The sequence below is a fragment of the Mustela erminea genome, chromosome 5 (genome assembly GCF_009829155.1).
Source record: "Mustela erminea isolate mMusErm1 chromosome 5, mMusErm1.Pri, whole genome shotgun sequence".
NCBI classification, from domain to species: domain Eukaryota; kingdom Metazoa; phylum Chordata; class Mammalia; order Carnivora; family Mustelidae; genus Mustela; species Mustela erminea.
Window position 1 is genome coordinate 47,593,239 of NC_045618.1, and position 21,295 is coordinate 47,614,533.

At 40.8% G+C, this 21,295-nt stretch overlaps 2 protein-coding genes and 4 non-coding genes across 9 annotated transcripts in view; 1 reads left to right on the forward strand and 5 right to left on the reverse strand.

Annotated features, from left to right (window-relative positions):
• Positions 1-535: 535 nt before the first annotated feature.
• On the reverse strand, positions 536-5,286 carry RPL4 (ribosomal protein L4). The gene is made up of 10 exons (XM_032342971.1): positions 5,173-5,286; positions 3,655-3,826; positions 3,361-3,467; positions 2,898-3,036; positions 2,320-2,444; positions 1,894-2,023; positions 1,466-1,622; positions 1,154-1,237; positions 928-1,048; positions 536-844 (listed from the first exon to the last, which is right to left on the reverse strand). Exons 1-10 carry the CDS (start codon positions 5,173-5,175, stop codon positions 620-622), a joined length of 1,263 nt encoding a protein of 420 aa, XP_032198862.1. The 5' UTR covers positions 5,176-5,286; the 3' UTR covers positions 536-619.
• On the reverse strand, positions 1,772-1,841 carry LOC116592192. The gene has a single exon (XR_004286365.1). It is a non-coding gene; the product is annotated as a small nucleolar RNA SNORD18 (small nucleolar RNA).
• LOC116592191 lies at positions 2,553-2,624 on the reverse strand. Its single transcript, XR_004286364.1, has one exon. It is a non-coding gene; the product is annotated as a small nucleolar RNA SNORD18 (small nucleolar RNA).
• LOC116592194 lies at positions 3,098-3,196 on the reverse strand. The gene has a single exon (XR_004286367.1). It is a non-coding gene; the product is annotated as a small nucleolar RNA SNORD16 (small nucleolar RNA).
• LOC116592193 lies at positions 3,541-3,613 on the reverse strand. The gene has a single exon (XR_004286366.1). It is a non-coding gene; the product is annotated as a small nucleolar RNA SNORD18 (small nucleolar RNA).
• A 171-nt stretch (positions 5,287-5,457) lies between the features above and the next one.
• ZWILCH (zwilch kinetochore protein) overlaps positions 5,458-21,295 on the forward strand; it is a 37,335-nt gene continuing 21,497 nt past the window's right edge. The window contains exons 1-7 of one of the 4 annotated variants that reach the window (XM_032342968.1): positions 5,460-5,780; positions 8,520-8,571; positions 11,178-11,273; positions 14,594-14,712; positions 18,155-18,354; positions 19,497-19,567; positions 19,914-20,069. In XM_032342968.1, the coding sequence (XP_032198859.1) occupies positions 5,728-5,780; positions 8,520-8,571; positions 11,178-11,273; positions 14,594-14,712; positions 18,155-18,354; positions 19,497-19,567; positions 19,914-20,069 (747 nt within the window). In that variant the 5' untranslated portion in view covers positions 5,460-5,727. Of the gene's footprint in view, positions 5,781-8,519; positions 8,572-11,177; positions 11,274-14,593; positions 14,713-18,154; positions 18,355-19,496; positions 19,568-19,913; positions 20,070-21,295 lie in introns of all 4 variants that reach the window. The other 3 variants (XM_032342970.1, XM_032342969.1, XM_032342967.1) reach the window with 3 other exon arrangements.

The following is a 21,295-nucleotide window of genomic DNA, read 5'->3' on the forward strand; positions in this document are numbered from 1 at the left end:
CAGATCCTGCCCTCTTGTGGTATTGAGAAAAAAAACCTCTTATGTAATTTTACCCGTTTCCAAGATGAACTTTTTGGTTTTGGAGGGAGGAGTGATGTACCTTTTTACAAAGATTTTATAGAGCAAGCCTGCAAGTGAGCACATGAGGGAAGAGGGAGAGAATCCCAAGCAAACTACTCACTTAACTTGGGAGACTGACATGGGGCTTGACCCCATGACCCATAAGCTCTTGACTTGACCCAAAACCAAGAATGGATGCTCAACCGACTGAGGCAGCCAGCCAGGTGCCTGAGGAGTGCTAAATCTTCTAACAGCTTCTGCACATCTGAGAAGTCTTTTAACCACCTGCATCTCAAAACATTACAAACTGATTTTTTAATCTGGATTTATGAGCATTCTTCTTCCCATCCAATGGCATGGACTGTAAAGGCAAGGCCCTGTTTTACACCACACTCTAAAATGGAAAACAAGAAGCCCGAATTATGAGGAAACAAACAAAATTCTAAACAAGATTCACAAACACATCCAGCAAGTCTTGCTTCTCAATGGCTTTGATCATGTCTTTATTCAAAATTAGCTGTCCAAAATTATTTGACTTTTATGAATAAACGTTAAGTTTTTAGGCAGCAGGCTTCTCTGCAGTGGGTTTCTTTTCTGCAGGCTTCTTATCAGCTGCTGGTTTCTTGGTAGCTGCAGCCTTTTTCCCCACCACAGGTTTCTTCTGCTTCTTCACACTAACAGCCTTCTTTCCTTTCTTCCCTACCAGAGGCTTCTTGCCTGGAACTCCCTTCTCACCTGATTTGGCTTCTAAGGCTGCTGCCGCCTTATCCATCCGGAGTTTGTGCTGCAACAAATTAAGACAAAAACCTAAGACTCCTATCTTTCAAAAGAAGTTAACCTATCATCAAAAACCAAACTCTCACTCACATTCTTGGCCTGGCGAAGAATGGTGTTCCGGCGCATGGTCTTTGCATAGGGGTTTAGCTTCAACATGATTCTCAGGTTCTTCAGTGGATTCTTCTTCAGGACCCTGCGATGAATCTTCTTGCTGTTAAAAAGGAACATTAGTATCTTATTCACATTACCCACCATTTCTGAAATAGCCAATACTATGCATATGAGGCTTTAGCAACAGCAGGTATCACAACTTTACCGTGGTGCTCGGAGGGCTCTTTGGATCTCTGGACTTTTCAAGATTCTGCTAAGGTCTGTATTAAGCATCTTATGCATGGGAAGGCTGAAAAAAAAATGCTGAACAGTAAGATGCTCAATTCCTATTTCTCAGAGTCCCCTCAGAATTCCATTACACTACCGCTGTTCAGAGTATCTCACCATTTCACCATTTCACAATACTGAATTTGAACATAAAGGTCACATTATTTAGAAAACATGCAAACCAATTCTGAATGTAAATATTCACAGCATGAACACCTGTGTTCAACATATGAAAACAAAGAACACTCACTTGTAGTTACTCTTGAGGGAGGCAGCCTTACGCCAAGTGCCATAAAGATCGTCTAACTTGCGGAAAGCACTTTCAGTCCAAATGCAGAAACGTCCCACATGCCCACCAGGAGCAAGTTTCAAAATGTTCAGTTTGCTTACATTAAGTAAAGTAATTCCTTTTGAAGGGAAAACAGAGTTAGGGAGCCTGTATTTTAAATACAAGAAATACAAATCATGTTTATGACTTATGGGTTACATAAGGTACCTGAAAATTACATCACAAATTAGGCAGTTTCAACCATCATTGGTGTTACTTATTCAGCTGAGTATCAGAAGTTCCACATAATCATGTGTTTCAGAAACACGGACCATAAAGTGGAATCTCATCATAATAAAAGCTGAGGAAGCTTGCATCATATGGGCAATTGAAGTAAGCAGAACAATTACCAGGAATGTTTCTGAAGGCCTTGATGATACCATTGTCTTCATTGTAGATGATGCAGGGTCCCCTGCGCTGGATTCGACGGCGGTTTCTCATTTTGCCCTTGCCAGCTCTCATTCGCTGAGAGGCATAGACCTAAAAAGTGAGAACATTTATTAGTTTTTCGATTAAGATACAAACCCTGCAATTGAACTTCAAAGTTAAACTCCACTTTACAGATGATGAAAAGGAGCCACAACTAACTGCTCAACATTCACACACAGCAGCAAATGGCAATCAAGATTCAAAACCCAAGTTATAAGGTTTTAGAGAGTCCTTTTCTCCTATCCACTGAAGTTACACTGTCCTCCAGACACCTTCTGAAATTTAAAAATCTGACAACAGATCTGTGTCAAGGACCAACAAAGTAAAAATTTGTTCATTAAGCCTACCTTTTTGATATCATTCCAGGCTTTAAGTTTTTTAAGAAGCAAAACAGCCTCCTTGGTCTTCTTGTAGCCTTCAACTTTATCTTCCACCACCAAAGGAAGTTCAGGAACTTCCTCAATACGATGACCTGACAATGCCAAGTAACACCAACAAATATCTGATTACCCCGAATGTTTTTAAAAAAATCAAGAAACATTTCATATACTCCACGAAAGCAAAATAGCATACAATGTGCCAAATCAGAATTTCCACAAATATCATGTGTTTCAGAAACACGGACCAATTAAGTGGAATCTCATCATTTTGACCATTTAAAACAGAATAGGGACATGATGAAGTTTGAGCGGAAAAGTTTTCTAATACATGAAATCACTACATTCCATTTAGTTCACCAGTTATTACACAGTATTCACCAAAGACTTACTATAGATTGAAGTAGTCAGAACTATTATTTAATATAGGGACTCTGGGATGAATAGAATCCATACAATTATTAGCATGAATAAAATGGGTTAGGTGGAGAGAGAGAGAGAGAAAAGAAAGTATTTTGTACCATTTCTATAATACAAAATATACAAACCTTTAGACATGACCAGCGCTGGTAAGGCCGAGGCAGCCAGGGCAGAGCAAATGGCATATCGCTTCTGTGTCGTGTTCACTCTGCGATGCCAACGGCGCCAGGTTTTGGTGGGTGCAAACATGCGGCCCCCACGACACATCTATTTTCCCAGTTAAGAATCACATTTCTTAGGAATTTAAGGAATTAAAAGACTTATGTCTTGCTCAGTAAGAATTTTCGTCACCCTTCTGAACCAGCTTACTGACAGCAGGCAACTGTCGCTGAGAACAGAGTAAGACGCAAATTACGACATCATTGCAAGCAGAACTTCCTCACACCAAGGCTCTATCTGCCCAGGGCAAGGTTTAACTTGAACACTATTAATATGCTGAAAAAAATTTCAAAAACTGCTCATATGAATTAATCAGGTCACGTCTGATAAACTCCACAAGGGCTGACCAATCCAGAGTGAAACAAAGGATACATTTCCAAAGGCACCCTGGCCAGAACGGTGAGTCCCACCACCTCGAACTCTGGGAATTCGAGCCACAGCTCTGCCAGTACCCCAAGACTCAGCACTGGTTTGATGACCTGAAATTGGGAAAAAATACAAGTTTTAGCTACTCATCCATACCAATCTAGAACTATTACCCAGGATAGCAACAGCATCAGAACATCCAGAAAAATCATGTTGATTCAGAAACACGGACCAATGGAATGGAATTTCATCACTACTGTTAAGTAGGTCTTAAAACATCAACCCTTAAAAAATCCATACCTGCTAATTCACTGACAGCATATGGCTGTCTGTTGTTTTTGCGCAAGTTGGTGTGAACAAAGTTGACAATATCCGGTCGAATGGGAGCCTTGAACACAGCAGGCAAAGTAACATTTTTGCCAGATGATTCCCCCTTTTCGGAGTACACAGATATCAATGGGCGAGCACACGCCTGGGAAAAAGAAAAACAGATTTATGTTGACAGATGATGTCAGAGACACTATTCTCTCCTATCAGCAATACCTTTAAAGACTGAGTACAGAAGAGATTTGTATTTGCGCTGGTAGACAATACTCAGAGCTGAAACCAAGGCTGTTGCTAACACATCAGAACCTCAAAATCTACCACAAAATTTACCATTCATCTTTCAACCCAGACCGTACAAAATGATCAAAAGCATACTGGAAGGTTTGCAAATGCTATTTAATGCCACCCTCTGAATATTTACCACATCATCAACAAATCTAGTCTACCACAGCTCTACTTAAAATTTATGCCCCTGGCCCCCTTCATCCCCAACACATCACAAGAAACTCACCAAAAAAAATAACTGGTCGTATTACTTTTTGCTCAATCTTCCCAAAGATGTACCACCTTAAAATAAACCTACTGAAGTTCTGAGGATGGCTTATGTGATCTGCTGGACCTCATCTCCCATAATCTTTTCCAGACATCACTGTCCCTACACTCAGGGCCATACCCCTTCTGCCTCAGAAGTAGCTGTCTTCATCCTACAGAGGCTCAGCATGCTTTCTCACACTCCTTCAGGCCACCTTTTGGAAAGTTTCTCTGATCACTCTAAGGCCCAACTACTGTCTCCACTCCCATTCCCCCATGTTCCCAACAATCATGACCAGCAAGTATTTAGGGGTTATCCTGTCAAAATTAGGATCCAAGCAACCCAAGTGTTTTTTGTCCCCTTTTTTCACTTAACTCTCTATGGCACAAAACACTACACATTATTTGTGGAATGCAGTGCATGTGACAGTCGTACTATGAACTAAGAATTCCAAGATTTAGGGTGCACCAAACGGAACAATTTTTAAAAGAGGGTCGGGAAGCTTTTGTAGAGGCTATTCTTAGATGGACAAGAATTAAAAATAAAGTGGATATGCAAGTCTTTCAAAAAATCTATCTCGAAACACATAGTCCTTACTGAACCACCCGTGAAAATTCAAGGCCCAAAATTGATTTTCACTCCGATTTAGCGTTAGGCCCCAAAAACTTCCGAACTGTCAAGAGAACCCATGCCTTCTACGATCCACGGAAAGCTAAAATCCCAAAGGTTCCTCTGCACCTGAGAGCGATCTGGAATCGTCCTGTGCTGGGACGCCCACGTTGCCTCTAAAATGGCTGCCGTAAAGCCGCCCTACTCAGCTCCGAGCCACAAGAATGCCTTTGACCCTCATCTCCTTTTTCTCACTTTCTCTCATGAAGATTTTATGCCCCAAGCCCCCAACCCATTCCCGCCAGGACCCGAGAGCAGGGAAGAGCCCTCCAGACAGAGCTTCCACTCACCATCGCGGGGAGAGGAGAGGGCCACGCTCCTCTCAACCCGGCGGCTCCTATAGGAAAAGGAAGTACCTACCACTTCCGCTCTATATGTAAGCTTCCACTCGTCCGCCAACACGCCCCGCCTCAGAACCAATCCAGAGACACAAAATATCACTCTTCCACTCTATAAAAATAAAAAAATAGAGCATTATTTCTTTATATGTATCAAATTACGGGATCTACTGACTTCCAAAGCCAAGAAAAGCGCTTAGAAACAAGGGACTCCTTTTCGCGGAATAATCCGTACGGAGGCGTGGCAACTCTCGCGAGAAGAGGTTTCCTTTCCCTTTCGACCACTGCAACTTATTTTAACTTTTTCTTTTGGGAATGGAAAACTGCGGGGACGGAAAAGACCGCTGTGTCCTCTAGAACAAAAATTAACTTTGTGGACAAACGGGGCCTGGCGGGCGTGGGTGGGGTGTAAACGTAGTCCCGGCGAGAGGGTCATGACCCCGGACGTCAGCCACCGGCGCGCAGTTCAGTTTGGCGGTCTCGCATCTGCAGTCGAATTGGGGCGTGATGTGGTCCCGAATCAACCGAGCGGCGGAGGAGTTTTACTCTCGTCTCCTGCAGTGAGTTGTAGCTCGTGCTGTTGCCTAGGGTGCTAGGGCAGCACTGCTCCCTCGGCATGTTTTTCGGTCTCCGCCCCCAGCCTCCTGCCCCTGTTTTGGGAAGAAGCGCCTTGTCAGTTATCGGGGGCGACTAAGTTACAGACTAAGGCAGCTTTCCTGGGGTCTGGGAATTGGGGAAGACCGGTTATCTGCTCCGTTGTGGGGTTGGCCCTTTGGGGGCTTGCTTGTAGTCTCCTATAGAAGAAAACAAGTCTACGTTATCAATCGGGGTGGGAGGTGACAAATTTTTCAAGAGGCGCTTCATTCATGCCCGTAGTGCACGGAACTTAGGATATGCTGACGACACCTCTCAGGAGATGGGAAAATAGATGTCAGCCTCCTTCATCTGTTTAAAGCTTTTCTGGAGTGAAACGTAGTGTCTATTCAGAATAACTGTTCGTGCTGCCGCTGTAATGTGTTGGTTTTTTGTTTTGTTTTGTTTTGTTTTTTTAAGTACCTTTATTTCACTGTGCTTTAAGAGTATTCTTAGGGGTGCCTGGGTGGCTCAGTGGGTTAAAGCCTCTGCCTTCAGCCCGGGTCATGATCTGGGGTCTTGGGATCGAGCCCCGCATCGGGCTCTCTGCTCAGTGGGGAGCCTGCTTCCTCCTTTCTCTGCCTGCCTCTCTGCCTACTTGTGATCTGTGTCTGTCAAATAAATAAATAAAATCTTAAAAAAAAAAGAGTATTCTTAAAGTGAATTGCTAGTACAAAAGGGGATTCCATCTAGTCTGCATCCAACTTTTTAAAATCTAATCCAGCAGGTCTCAAATTTGAGTTTGCATCAATCACCTGGAGGGTTGTCCAAACGCAAGATTGCTGGACCCCATCTCCAGGCTTTCTGATTTAGTAAATCTGGGTGGGGCCAAAGAATTCTGACAAATTCCAGGTGAAACCTCCTGCTGGCCTCACACCACATTTGAGAACCACTGATGTAATCTAAGCCTTTATTTTCTAAATGCCATAATTTTTTATTATTCTGGCCTCCAAGGTCATGCCCTCCATCTCATGATCAGAAAGGTGTTTCTCGTTTAAAACATTTTAGTGGGGTGTCTGGATGGCTCAGTCAGTTAAGTGTCTGCCTTTGGCTCAGGTCCTGATCTCAGGGTCCTGGCATCAAGCCCCATGTAGGGCTCCCTGCTGCTTCTCTCTCTGCCTCTGCCCCTCTCACCTGCTCATGCTCACTCTCATGCTCTCTCTCAAATAAAATCTTTAAAATAAAATAAAATCTTTTAGTGAGCTCCTCTTGACTTTCAGGATGAATTTCTACTAGTATAGCAACAAGTCTTCCATTGTGCCAACACAGCACCCTCCACTCACCTTTGTTGGAGCACCCATCACCTTGTATTCTAGCTGTTGGCTCTTTGGGCTTCAGTCAAGACTAGGAACCAGGGACTATGTTTTTGTTGTATATCCTGAACACCTATAAAGAGTGCCTGCCTATAACATACATGATTGTTGAATAATTGATTGAATAACGTCCCTCAGTTATACACAAAGGACAAATATCTTTAAAAATAAATCACTGTCTTGTCCAAAATGGCAAAAGTGAGTCATTCACAGGCCTAGCTCTCCTGTTTTTATTTCAGTAAGTCAGAGTAGATCAAATAACAAATGGTATCCTGAAACAATCCCATTGGGCTTCTTTAGGTCTCTAAAGATTGTGTCTCTTTCAGAGTGTAGATCAGGCTGATGTGCATTTTGGTATGTTTAATGGTTTATTGTTCACATGCTTTGGGATGACTATTTTAGAACTTTCTGGAATGAAATGATAATTACTAATTATATCTGAGTTTTGTGCTTATCAAGTTAGTATACTAAGTTTTTAGTGACAGCTGATAAAAATAGAGGGAGGATAGATGTTTCTATTTTTTTTTTAAAGATTTTATTTACTTATTTGACAGAGAGAAATCACAGTAGACAGATAGGCAGGCAGAGAGAGAGAGGGAAGCAGGCTCCCCGCTGAGCAGATAGCCCGATGCGGGACTCGATCCCAGGACCCTGAGATCATGACCTGAGCCGAAGGCAGCGGCTTAACCCACTGAGCCACCCAGGTGCCCCTAGATGTTTCTATTTTAACCATAGAAATCTAGGGCTGGGAACCTTAAATAACTTTTCTGTGGTTACCCACTGATTCAGTGCAGATCAGAATCCAGTGATTTTTACTTACCTTGAGTTACATGGTAAATTACATTTCAGTAGTAACTGATGATGTGTTTTACAAGATAAGAGAGTACAGGTAGGTAACCTGATTTCCTCCTGCCTCTGAGAAGCCACTGTGCCCAGTTGTGGGCAGCAGTTTATTAATTTCTGCCACATCTCTTTTTTCTCATACTCTTTTTTTTTTTTTTAAGATTTTATTTATTTATTTGTCAGAGAGAGAGAGAGAGCGCACAAGCAGGGACAGTGGCAGGCAGAGGGAGAAGTAGACTCCTCGCTGAGCAGAGCCCAATGTAGGACTCAATCCCAGGACCCTGAAATCATGACCAGATCCAAAGGCAGCTTTACTGACTGAGCCACCCAGGAGTCCCTTCTCATATTCTTTTCCTGCTTTTTTCCCTCTTCCCAACCATGCCTTAGGGCTGCCATGACTACTTTGCATTTTGCTTTTCTCACATGTCATGCAAAGATAAACTGATGACTACTGAATTTAAATGTCAGAATACTGTAGCTCTGTTTTTCATATGTAGTTCTTCATTTCAGGGAGTTTGATGAAGAAAAGAAAGGAGTCCATAAAGATCCATTTATCTATGAGGTATGAACAATTTATTTCGTTTTTAAACACAACTCAGTAATTCTAACATTCTGCTTCTTTAAAAGATGGGTTCATTGAAGTTAATTTAGAGTAAATCCCACTCTTTTAGAGTATAGTTCTATGAGTTTTTAAAAATGCATTCAGTCATATAACCAGCCCTATGACCAACATCTAGAACATTTCTGGCACCTCCAAAAATATCATGTATCTTTATAACCAGCCCTCTGTCTCTGTCTTTTTCCAGGGTGTCATATAAATAAAATCATGCAGTATGTAGTCTTTTGGCTTCTATCAAGGAATGTAGTACATTTGAGATTTATCTATGTTTTGTGTGGATCAGTAGTTCATTCCTTTTTATTGTTGGATAGTATCCCATTATATGGATGTGTGATGCATATCTATTTACCAGCTGGTGGACACATGAATTGTTTTCAGTTTTTCATAGTTACGAATAAAGCTGCTATAAATATTCTTGGATTTATTAAGCATCTAATATATGCCAAGTGTTTCATAGCTAAAGTCCCCGTAAGGTTTAATCTATAAAATAACTAAACTAAAGTGAACTAAAAGTAATTATATGCTAAAAAAAAATAAGCTGTAGAGAAATAGTTATATAAGATAAAGGTTAATATCATATATATAAAATATATAAAAAATTCTTAAAAATCAAAGAAAAGTGACAACTGTAATAGAAGAATAGACAAAAGACATAAATAAATAAATAAGCCCAGAAAGAAAATTACAAGTAGAGTTATTTCTTACCGTTGGACTTTTCACTAACCAAACATAGGAATTAAGTATATCTAGGTAAATGTATTAATCCTTCCTCATTGGCATTCTTGCTTAATACATATATTAGTTTCCTAGGGCTGCTGTAACCACAAATTGGTATGCTTAAAACATCAGAAATTTATTCTGTTGCTATTCTGGAGACTAGGACTCTGAAATGGAGGTGGCAGAAGGGCCATGCTGCTATTGGAGGCTCTAAGAAAGGATTTTTCCTCAGCTCTTCCTAGTTTCTGGTGGTTTCCTACAATCCTTGGAGTTTCTTGCTGTGTAGACACATCACTCTATTTCTGCCGCTGTTACTAGATTGCATTCCCTGTGTGTCTATGTCCGTAAATCTTTCCCTCCTTATAAGTACATCAGTCATTGGAAGTAGCCCCCCCCACCGCCCCACAATCCAAGCTAATCCTTAACTTGATTATATTTGCCAAGACCCTTTTTCTAATGGTCACATTCAGAGGAACCAGGGGTTAGGACTTCACCATATCTTTTGGGGACATATTCAATCTACAACAGTACTTGAAATTCAAGAACCTAGTAGATTAGAACAATACAGCATCCTTTGCTTTCTGAACTTGGTATCTAAATGCTTTAAAATCCAACCTGAGAAATGAAACAGATTCAAGTAATGAGAGTAATTTTCAATGATAAGCCTTTGAGAGACTGCTCACCTTCATTAATAATTGAATAAATTTGAAAAAACAGTAACAAACAAGACACTATCTTTTGCTGTGAGATGGTAAAAATAAACAGTGAAAATACTCTGTGTTGCCATAAGTGATGGGAATACAAATATATGGGGGCAGCATATTTGCAAGGCAATTTGACAAAGTCAGTGTGATTCTAAGTATTCATCTTAAGAAAGCAATTCAAGGATGTCTATTATTGTTTATTGCAGCAGGTAACTTAAGCACCTGGGTGGCTCAGTGGGTTAAAGACTCTGCCTTTGGCTCAGGTCATGACCCCAGGGTCCTGGGATCGAGCCCCGCATCAGGCTCTCTGCTCGACGGGGAGCCTGCTTCTCTCTCTCTCTCTGCCTGCCTCTCTGCCTACTTGTGATCCCTGTCTGTCAAGTAAATAAATAAAATCTTAAAAAAAAAAAAATCCAAATATTGAACAAAATGAGATTAGTTATATGATGGTAGAGCCAAAGAACACTTAATAGATGGAAAGGAGTGTATGATACAGATGTCATATTTTTATTAAGCAAAATCTTATCTAGATATCTAAATACTGAATACATTTCTACTTAAGGGGATTTATTTATGCGCCTGGGAAAAGATCTGACAAAATAGGTGCAAACCATGCTAGTGACTAGTGATTATCCTGGCTAATCGATTTATATGTGTATTTTTAAAAAATGACTTAGCTTTGTATTTTCAGACTTTTCTGCAATAAACATGTTTGCAATTGGAGGGAAAAAATATACAGTTCCTAGAGATTGAGAAAAGTCCTAAGTTCCGTAGTACAATCAGAAGAAAAGATCATATTTATAAATTGCCAATTACATGGTACAATATAGTAAATACAGTATGAGTCACGAAAGAAGTCTGTGTGATCCTAATCAAAAGAAAGCTCTACAATTGGGATGCACTTTAGGGAGGCCTTGAAGCATGTGTAGAGGTGAATAGAGCTAGGTTTGTCTAAACATGAAAAAACAGGGCAAAGAATAAATGCAATCTTCTCTTTAGAATATTATGTCTTGTTCAAATTCTCTTTCTCGGCCGCTTGCGTAAAACTAGTCTTTAAGTGTTTAAATATTCGTACTGATAGGTATGTGTGTATATATAACGTTGCTTGACATTATCTATTTTTAATAGGCTGATATACAAGTGCAGTTGATCAGCAAAGGCCAACCGAATCCTTTGAAAAATATTCTAAATGAAAATGACCTAGTATTCATCATGGAGAAATTGGTAAGTAGTGCTTGGGCTTTGCACTTGTTTAATTCTTTTTTTTTTCTTTTTTAATTAAGATTTTATTTTTAAGTAATCTCTATCCTCAATGTGGGGCTCGACCCGAAGATTAAAAGTCGCATGCTCCACCAACTGAGCCAACCAGGCACTCCTGTGTTTAATTCCTAGTAGGAAATTCAGTTTGCAAATGATCTCAAATGTGCACTTTTTTTTTTTTATCAGCATACTAGGAAAGTGGATTCTAATTCTTTCAGAAGTAGATACAGTGGTGTCCAATAGAAATATAATGAGAATTGTATAGGTAATTTAAAATTTTAAAGTAGCCTGATTTAAAAAAAAAAATGAAATTAATTATACAATAAAGTTGACTTTTTTCTTTTCTTGTCCACTTCTTTGAATCTTGGCACATGTATAGACTCTGGTAATCACCACCACAATCAAGGCACAAAACAGTTGCATCACTCCAAACAGCCCCGTCATGCTCTCCCTTGAAAATCCCCCACTGATCTCTTCTCCCTTGGTGTAGTTTTTATCTTTTTAAGAAAGTCGTGAATGGACTCACACAATGTGTAACCTTTCAAGTCTGGCTTCTTTCACTCTTTGAGATAGATCCAAGTTGTATGCATATCAGTGGTTCATTTCTTGTAGTTGCTGAGTAGATTCTGTGGTATGGATGGACCATCATTTATTTAGCTAGTCACCCTCTGAATGACGTTTGGGCTTTTTTCTGTCTCCAATGATTATGAATAGAGCTGCTGTAATCATTTTTGTGCACATTTTTTTTGCATAAACATGTTTTTTCTTTACGGTAAATACCGAGGCATGGGGTTGTCTGAAATTAGGTTTAATAATGCTTTTTATTCAGTCTCATAAATGTGATAATACCATTTCAAAGCACAGTTAATGTAAAAATCATTAATGAGATATTTTAAGTTTTTTTCCCCCATGCTGCATCTTCAAAATCTGGTGCGTATTTACACTTAACATTTTCATTTGGTCTGGCCCCATTTCCAGTACTCAGGGGCTGCATGTGGCCAGTGACTGTCGTATTGAACAGCACAGCATAAGTAGCTATGACTCATGAAGTTCTACTTGAATTTTTGTTTGTGAAATGTAACAGAAAATGTCTTATCTTTTGCATCACTTTATAATTCCAGCTTGAAACCTTTGTGTTTTAATTATGGTGTTGTGGCAGAGGAATTATAATGATTTTTATTGAATGGTGATAATGCTGTCAGGTTACATGGTTGCTTTGGGGCCAGAACCCATTCCTTTGACTACATTGTTTCCTGAAGTAGATTGGAACAGACTCTAATAGGGGAAAGTGGAGGTGCTTTTTGAAGGAACTCTTCTGTTTAATGCTTTAGGATTCTCATGCTGTCTGGTGAAGGAGCAGGGAGCTTTCCATTTGAATGCATACAAAAGCTCCTTTTGAGGAAAAGGGGCAACTTTGTCTTTTATGTTAATGGAAGGGCGTTATTACTGCTTATCTATAGTGGACAGATGCTTAGGAAATAATTATAGGTGAGTTACGTGGTTGAATTTAGACTTTTTTTATGGGGAGAAGGGAAAATGTATGTAGAGTAAAGCCAAAAAAAATTAAGATGTTCAGGTGAAGATGAGTCACCTAGGAAAAGATAAGGATGAGCCAAGGGGGATGTGGGAATGTGAGTTAGGATTCTAGTGAGGATGCAGCTCACAGTTTTGGGAAGGTCCCTGCAATTCACGGGGGACCTGGCATTTTTGGATGAGGAGCAGTCAAAATGGCCATTGTCTCTGCAAAGATCAGTAGAGCTTAAAGCACAAATTTTAGGTAGATGGGTATTAAATAAAAGAAAAAAATGACATTTTGGATACCATCTGTTCTAGGACCTCTTTGGAAAGCCAGGCTTAGAAGGGACTGAGATCTGTGATCCTGCAAAAGAAATTCAAAGTTGAGGAAATATCTGGGTCTGATACCTATTACGTGGGTGGAGTATTTACTGCCCGAAGAGCTTAATGGGTAAGATCCAGAGTTTTGAAGTCAAGTCAGACTATCTAGATTCAAATGTTGCAGTTGCCACTCACTGGGTGTGATTCTAGGCAAGTTACTTAGCCATTGGCTACCTCAGTTTTCCCATCTATAAAATAGAATTGTTGGGGCGCCTGGTTGGCTCAGTGGGTTAAAGCCTCTGCCTTTGGCTCAGGTCGTGATCCCAGGGTCCTGGGATCGAGCCCCGCATTGGGCTCCCTGCTCAGTGGGGAGCCTGCTTCTCTGCCTGCCTCTCTGCCTACCTGTGATCTCTGTCTGTCAAATAAATAAATAAAATCTTTAAAAAAAAAAAAAAAGAGTTGTTAATGGGGCATCTGGGTGGCTCAGTCGGTAAAGTGTTTGACTCTTAGTTTTGACTTGGGTCATGATTTTTGGGTTGTGAGAGCAAGCCCTTTGGGGCCTTGTGCTCAATAAGAGCCTGCTTGAGATTCTCTCTCTTCCTCTCCTTCTGCCCTCCCCAAATAAATAAATAAAATCTTTTTAAAAAGAATCAATAGTAGTAGCTATTTCAGGATTTTTATGAAAAGTAACAGAAAACTTAGAATAGTAGGTGTTACATAGTAATGCTCAGGAAATATGAACTCTTGGGGTTATTGTTATTACTGGCAAGGCTGAATTATGTAACTACTTAAACATGGAGATATTAGAAACACATAGGTTCAGAACTTGTAACACAAATGAGAGCTGCTAGTCCTAAAAGGAGTAGATTTAATGAGTAAGGGCTCTGGCCGTTTGAGTTCTGGGAGTGAAATATCAGGAGTCTTCCACAGGGTTTCCCTTGGTGTTTTGCCTTTGGTTCATCATTTATACATGTTGGAGACTTTCTTTTCTTATGGCATCAGATGCTTCCTCTGTCAGTAGCAATTTAGATCATTATCTTTTTTTTTTTTTTTTCAAGATTTTTATTTATTTATTTGACAGAGAGAAATCCCAAGTAGATGGAGAGGCAGGCAGAGAGAGAGAGAGGGAAGCAGGCTCTCTGCTGAGCAGAGAGCCCGATGCGGGCCTCGATCCCAGGACCCTGAGATCATGACCTGAGCCGAAGGCAGTGGCTTAACCCACTGAGCCACCCAGGCGCCCTAGATCATTATCTTTTTACAGGACAGTGGAAGTACTTCTGATGGCAAGATTTGGTGGTATCAGACTGGTTTGTAGCTGTGATTCTTGCCATCACCCAGTCATTTGTGCTTAAGGGTTTGGAAACCAGTACGTTATGTTCTAGCGTAGTGAAGAATTGGCTGTTAAGTGTTTTTTTACCTGACTAAATAATTAAAAAATATTTTTTAAGCCTTTAGACAAGGAAGAAACAAGTCATGTTGAAGAACCACAATGTGAAGAAACAGCTATTTCTGATTTCTCTACTGGGGAGAATGTTGGACCACTTGCTTTACCAGTTGGGAGAGCAAGGTAAGTTTTTCTTAGCATTGAGCTAAGTGGAGGGCTGGAAGCTCAGATTTAAATGAAAGTGTTCTTAGGGGCGCCTGGGTGGCTCAGTGGGTTAAGCCTCTGCCTTCGGCTCAAGTCACGATCTCGGGATCCTGGGATTGAGCCCTGCATCGGGCTCTCTGCTCAGCAGGGAGCCTGCTTCCCCCTCTCTCTCTACCTGCCTCTTTGCCAACTTGTGATCTCTCTATCTGTCAAATAAATAAATAAAATCTTTAAAAAAAAATTTAAACAAAAAAGGTGTTCTTAGAAACATTGGGGAAAACAATATGTATGTAGTCCAGGTCCTTCCCTCCTTTCTTCACCCTCTCCCTAGTCATGATACCCAAATCTTCAGGGATGGCTTTACTTGAAAATCCCATAGGTGTGTGAAGCATGACCAAGAAGACTGTGTCCTGGTCCCTTTCTCCACTCCCCTATACCATTTGCTCTTGCTTCTTAATTGTGTGTGTGTGTTTAAATTTTTATTTATTTGACAGAGGGAAATCACAAGTAGGCAGAGAGGCAAGCAGATGGGGGTGGGGGAAGCACGCTTCCCGCTGAGCAGAGATCCTGATGTGAGGCTCGGTCCCAAGACTCTTAGATTATGACCTGACCTGAAGGCAGAGGCTTAAACCACTGAGCCATCCAGGTGCCCCATTGCTTTTTAATTATTTACTTTGTATTTGGTTCCCTTCTAGTCTTTCTTCCTCACTGCCACCAGAGATCTTTAGAAATCACTGAAAGCATGGTTGTGTTGCTTCCTTGCTTAAAAGTCATGATACAATCCAAATTTCTTATAAATGACACATAGGAACCTTCACTCTCTACTCCAGAGCTTTGCCACCAGGGGAGCCATAGCCTGTGGGCATTTGGAAGTACACAGGGGTACTTTTTGGTTGTTACAGAGTCTGAGGGGAGCGATTGGCCTGGGCTGTGGATAGGGAACGTCCTACAGTGTACTGGGCTCTCCTGCTCAAGGAGGAATTATCCCACCCCGATGCCAGCAGTGCCCCTGTTAGAAAGCCTGCTGCCCCGTCTACCAGCCCACCTTTGCTTCCTGCCTCCCTGCTATGTAGCTGAGTGCAGCACTCCCGAGCTGGCCCTCCTCACTTACACAACCAAAGTTACTGCTGTCAAGGAGTTCTGGAGGATATAAGTTATATAAATAATAACAGCAGATGATAAGGACTCTAACAATAATACTCACAAAGTGACTCCCTGTGGTGGTTTTTGTTTATTTTGCCAGGTGGAAGCTTTTGACATTTTTCTGTAGTTAAATTTATCAGTCTTTTATGGCTTCTTGATTTTAAGTCATGTTTGACCTTTTTCTCCTTTTTCCCCTGCAACATAAACATTATTTATTGGTATTGTTTTCTCCATCCAGTGCTTGTTTGGATTTATCCCTATGCTTATCATTGCCTTGCCTTGCATTTGAGACCTTCTTTTTGGGGTTATTGTGTTTCCTTTCTGAAACACAATCCCTTAGAACTCCCTTTGTTGAACATCCGTTGGTAATAAATTAAGTTTTCATCTCTTTGGAAAATTTCCAGCTACATTTTTTGGTAAATTTTAGTTATGATACACTTTCAAATTTACAAAAAAGTTGAAAGAATAGCACAGGAACTTCGTATACCCTTGACCCAGATTTTCCATTTATTTACATGTTGCCAAATCTGCTTTGTCATCTTCTCTGTCATTCCTCCTCCTCCTCGTAGTCCTCCCCGACTCTGCCACCTATATAACATAACTCCTGTCACCCACACACATTTTTTAAATGAAATATTGAGAGAATGTTGGAGATACTGTGCTCCTTTATCTCTAAATACTTCACTATGCATTTTCTGAGAACAAGTATATTCTCTTATGTAACCACAGAATAATGATCAAAATCTGGAAGTTTAACAGTTACAGTACTTTTATCTCATTCACAGACTATTCAGTTTTCCTTAAGTGTTCCAGTGCCTAATGACCTCATGCATCTTTTCATGTACTTACTGGCTCCTTTTTTTTCCTTGCCCCAGCTTTATTGAGGTATAATTAATGTATCATACCTATTTCTTCTGCTTCACCTCACAGCCTACTTTAACTCCTACTGAATCTCTACCCTACCCTATTGGACTCCCTGCTTCTAGATAGCTACATTCTCGTCACTTTCTGGTGTGTGCCTGGTGTGCCCTTCTCCCACTTCATCACTGGGTGAAATATTTATGTAGTTTGCTGCTTAATTTCCAAATTTTTGTTTCTGGGATACTAGGGTATTGGAATTTATAATTAGAAACATATTTGGTCTTTGTCCAATGTTCCTGGCACAGAGTTCCTAAAACCCTTAAGAGTTTCTTAAGGGAGGAGAAAGAGGAAGATGTCTTCTGTTACGTTAGTGAGGTAGCTTTGGGGGGCACCTGGGTGGCTCTGTTAGTTGAACAGTCGGCTCTTATTTTCTGCTCAGGTCATAATCTCAGGGTCCTGGGATCCAGCCCTGCATCAGGCTCCCTGCTTAGCAGGGACTCTGCTTAAGGATTCTTTCTCTCTCTTCCTCTCCCTTTGCCCACCCCCCTGCCCTCCTGCTAACATGCTTTCTCTCTGTCTAAAATAAATAAATCTTTAAAAAAAATAAAAAATGAGGTGGCTTTTGGAAAGCCCCTAGGTAATTTGGGGTTTGGGGCGGTGGGATTGCCAGGGTACCAACCCTGTGATTAGAGGGTTAGAACATTCAGCCAAACCCCTACCTCCAGGGAGGGGAGAAGGCCTAGAGGTTGAGTTCAGTCCCTGATGGCTGGTAGTTAATCATTTCATGCCTTTATGACTAGGGCTTCATAGGAAACCAAAAGGAGAGTGTTTGGAGAACCTCTGGGTTGGTGAACAGGTGGAGATTTGGGGAAAGTGGCTCACTAAGAGAGGGCATGGGCGCTCCACGCCCTTTCCCCATACCTTGTTCTGTGCATCTCTTCATCTGGCTGTTCCTGAGTTATATCCTTTCATAATAAACCAGTGATCTAGTAAGTAAAGTGTTTTTCTGAGTTCTGTAAGTCGCCCTAGCAAATTAATTGAACCCAAGGAGGACTATAGCTGGTCAGTCAGAAGCACAGGTGACAACCTGGACCTGCATTTGTCATCGGAAGGTGGGTGGCAGAGGGGAGGGGGGCATCTTATAGGACTGAGACCTTAACCTGTGGCATCTGATGCTTTCTCTGGGTAGATGATGTCAGAATGGAGTTGAATTGTAGGACACCCAGCTGGTGTCAGAGAACTACTTGGTATGAGGAAAAACCCCACACATTAGAGGTGGGGACAGAATCTTATTTGGTGACTGAAAGTAGGATCAGTGTCAGAATCATAGGTGCCCTTCATCATATCTTTGGAAATGAAAACTTGGTTGATGGACAGTTTCTACTTACAGTTTGTTCTTCCTACTCTTGTTTTTAAGGCAGTTAATCGGACTTTACACCATGGCTCACAATCCTAATATGACCCACCTGAAGATTAATCAGCCGGTTACTCCCCTTCCTCCCCTGTGGGTAAGGTGCGACAGTTCAGATCCTGAAGGGACCTGTTGGCTTGGAGCTGAGCTCGTCACCACAAATCACAGCATTACAGGAATTGTCTTATATACAGTCAGTTGTAAAGGTGAGAGCTCACTCATCTTACTTTTGTGGGGGTGTATATTTATTTATTGGTATTGTGACTGTGTTGTGGTTTTTACTGAAAACATATTGTGAAGAAAGAAGTGGAATTTGTCAGCCACCGGGAACCTACTCTGATGTGTGACTTGTGGCATATAGGAAGTGTTCCCGAAACAGAGCTCCAAAAATCTGAACAGGAGTTTATGGCTTTGTTAGTTTTATTTGGGTTTCATTTGGTTTATATTGTGTATTTTTGGAAATTTTCATCAGAGGATTAAAAAAATGGAATATAACCATATAATTCCTATCTCATAGTAGATGTTTAATTATATTTTTGGTAGTAGCATTCTTACTAAACCCTTACATCAGATTTGTGTCCAGTGTGCAATAAACCAAATCTCTAATGAGTCACTGGGTTTTTCTTTATTATCAGAAAGGCAGCCCATAGAGAGGACAGGGAATATTCCCAAATCTGTCTTCCTGACTGAGCAAGTTTATGATCCTAGGGGTTGAGATTGCATACATATTGATGAAAAGGGCAGGGGAAGCTTGTGGCTGTTCATGTGGAAAGATGGAGCCTGTGCATTGGGCAAACATAGGTAACATCTATCCCAGATCACTCGGGGGTGGAGATTAACACCAGAACAAGGCATGATTCTGTCTCTGACACAGGAAGTTATCTTAGGACAAGGAGCAGGAGCTGTGGGCATCCCTGAGCCCCTGGAAACTGGATGACAGGGTGTGGGCTCATTATCTCGGGTAAGGGATGCAGAACCTTGCATGTTCGTAGGCTGGAGTCTTATCAGTTGACCTCGAGTCCAGGCTCCGCACAGGCAGCTAATGGATTCGTTAGTGGGGTCCGAAAAGACACAATAACTGATGAGAGAGAAACAGGTCTCTGAAAAACCAGCTTTAAATTTTCTGCTGTGTTTCAACCTTATTAACCCTGCGGGGCATGGTTCCAGTATTGACCTTTGTTCCACTTTCCTTCCTTTGTCACCATTTCATCTGGATTTAAAACTTAATTTCGCAATGACTAGTGTGAAGTTGCGCTGCCCTCAGAATTTGAGGGGTTGTCATTTTCCAACTCTAACAATATAATTTTGAATTGTACCTTTAAAGTTGTTTTTCTTTTATGTCTTATAGCTGATAAAAATTACTGTGTAAATCTTGAAGACCTGAAAAGTTCACATAAGAAAAGACATCATTTATCTACTGTAAGTATTTCTTTCTTCTGTGACATTAGTTTCTTCAAACTGTTATGGACCTGTTAACCTAGTTTAGTAGGTTTTTTCACTCATAATATGACTAGTTTTGTTTCTTTTTTTTTTTTTTAAGTATCGAAATGTTTGTGTTTATTTTTACTTAAGTTAATGACTAAAAATAGGTGCTGCCTTTGCCTTATAACGACCTTTTGTGATGAAAAAGAATTGTCTTATTTTTCCATTTGGGAGAAAAGTGTGGCACTTTTTCTTCTGCTGGGAAAAGAACCAAGGTAGTTTTGATAACGGGCCTCTGGCTGTGTCAAAGTGTAGCTAATGGTGGCTGGTGTGCACTTTTCAGGTAACAGCCAGGGGCTTCGCCCAGTATGAGCTCTTTAAGTCTACAGCCTTGGATGACACACTTGCTGCGTCACAAACTACAATCACTTTGGATATTTCCTGGAGTCCCGTTGATGAGATTCTTCAAATCCCTCCTCTTTCTTCAACTGCAACTTTGGTAGGAGTGAATGTATTTTGTTTTGAGTTTATTCTGTGTGGATTGACTTTTAACTAGCTTGTTGCTGGTGCCGCATACTTCCAGCCCCAGCCCTGCCTGCTGGATGGTTCTGAGAGGCCCAGCTTACTCCTGAAGTCTCACGGGGGCAGCCAGTGGAGGTTTGGCTGGGTGACCTTGTCTGTCAGTTGCCCATGGTGGCAATTATGTAACTTAAGAATTTTCTAGTGATTAATAAAGTCTCTCTCTTTTTTTAAAAAAATATTTTATTTATTTATTTGACAGAGAGATCACAAGTAGGCAGAGAGGGAGGCAGGCAGAGAGAGAGGAGGAAGCAGGCTCCCTGCTGAGCAGAGAGCCTGATTCGGGACTCCATCTTAGGACCCTGAGATCGTGACCAGGGCCGAAGGCAGCAGCTTAACCCACTGAGCTACCCAGGCACCCCAATAAAGTCTCTTGAGTTGGGACCCAAGTGAAGTAATCAAAGTGACTTATCTCTGCTATTAAAAGATTGTAGATATTGGCAACACATCTAGAACCATTATACTATTAAGGCTTTTCATTTTATATTTACTTTTCTAGGAATCTGTCTGAAGTTAATCAGAATTGGTAGCGAAAATATATGTGTAAAGATATTCCACACTGTGATAATGACTGTGTTTCTAAAATACTAAAAACAAACCCGAATGTTCAATAGGGAAGTGTTTAACATAGATTTTCCTGATGAAATATTATACATTCTTTACATATCATGATCTAAAGTGTCTTTAATGATAATAAAAATGCTTATTGTTAGGCAAACAAAAGGAAAATATAGAAAATTGCAAATATAGTAGAATCTCAACTATGTTTTTGAAAACTTTGTACACAGAAGCCTGATAGTGTTAATTGTGGTTCCCCCCTCCACTTCTTTTAAGGTTTTAGAAAGTTCACTTTAGAAAGTGACCTCTGGCTAAGACAGCACAGCATTGGTTTAGCTAGAAGGAGTCTATTGAACATATTTACTAGGGGTGGTTATTTTGGGTATGTGGTAATGCTGAGTTTGTCATTGGGTCTTAGGATGTATTTATTTTCCTTTCTCTCTCTTTCGTTTGGAAATTCAGTGGGAAAGGGCAGGAGAGGGTATGAGGAGAGCAGTCGTTCGACATAGGCACAATCATGGTATAGAGAGAGGGGCTGGTGACATGAGTTTAGGTTACTGTCTTGGGATGGATGGGATCTATGGTGTC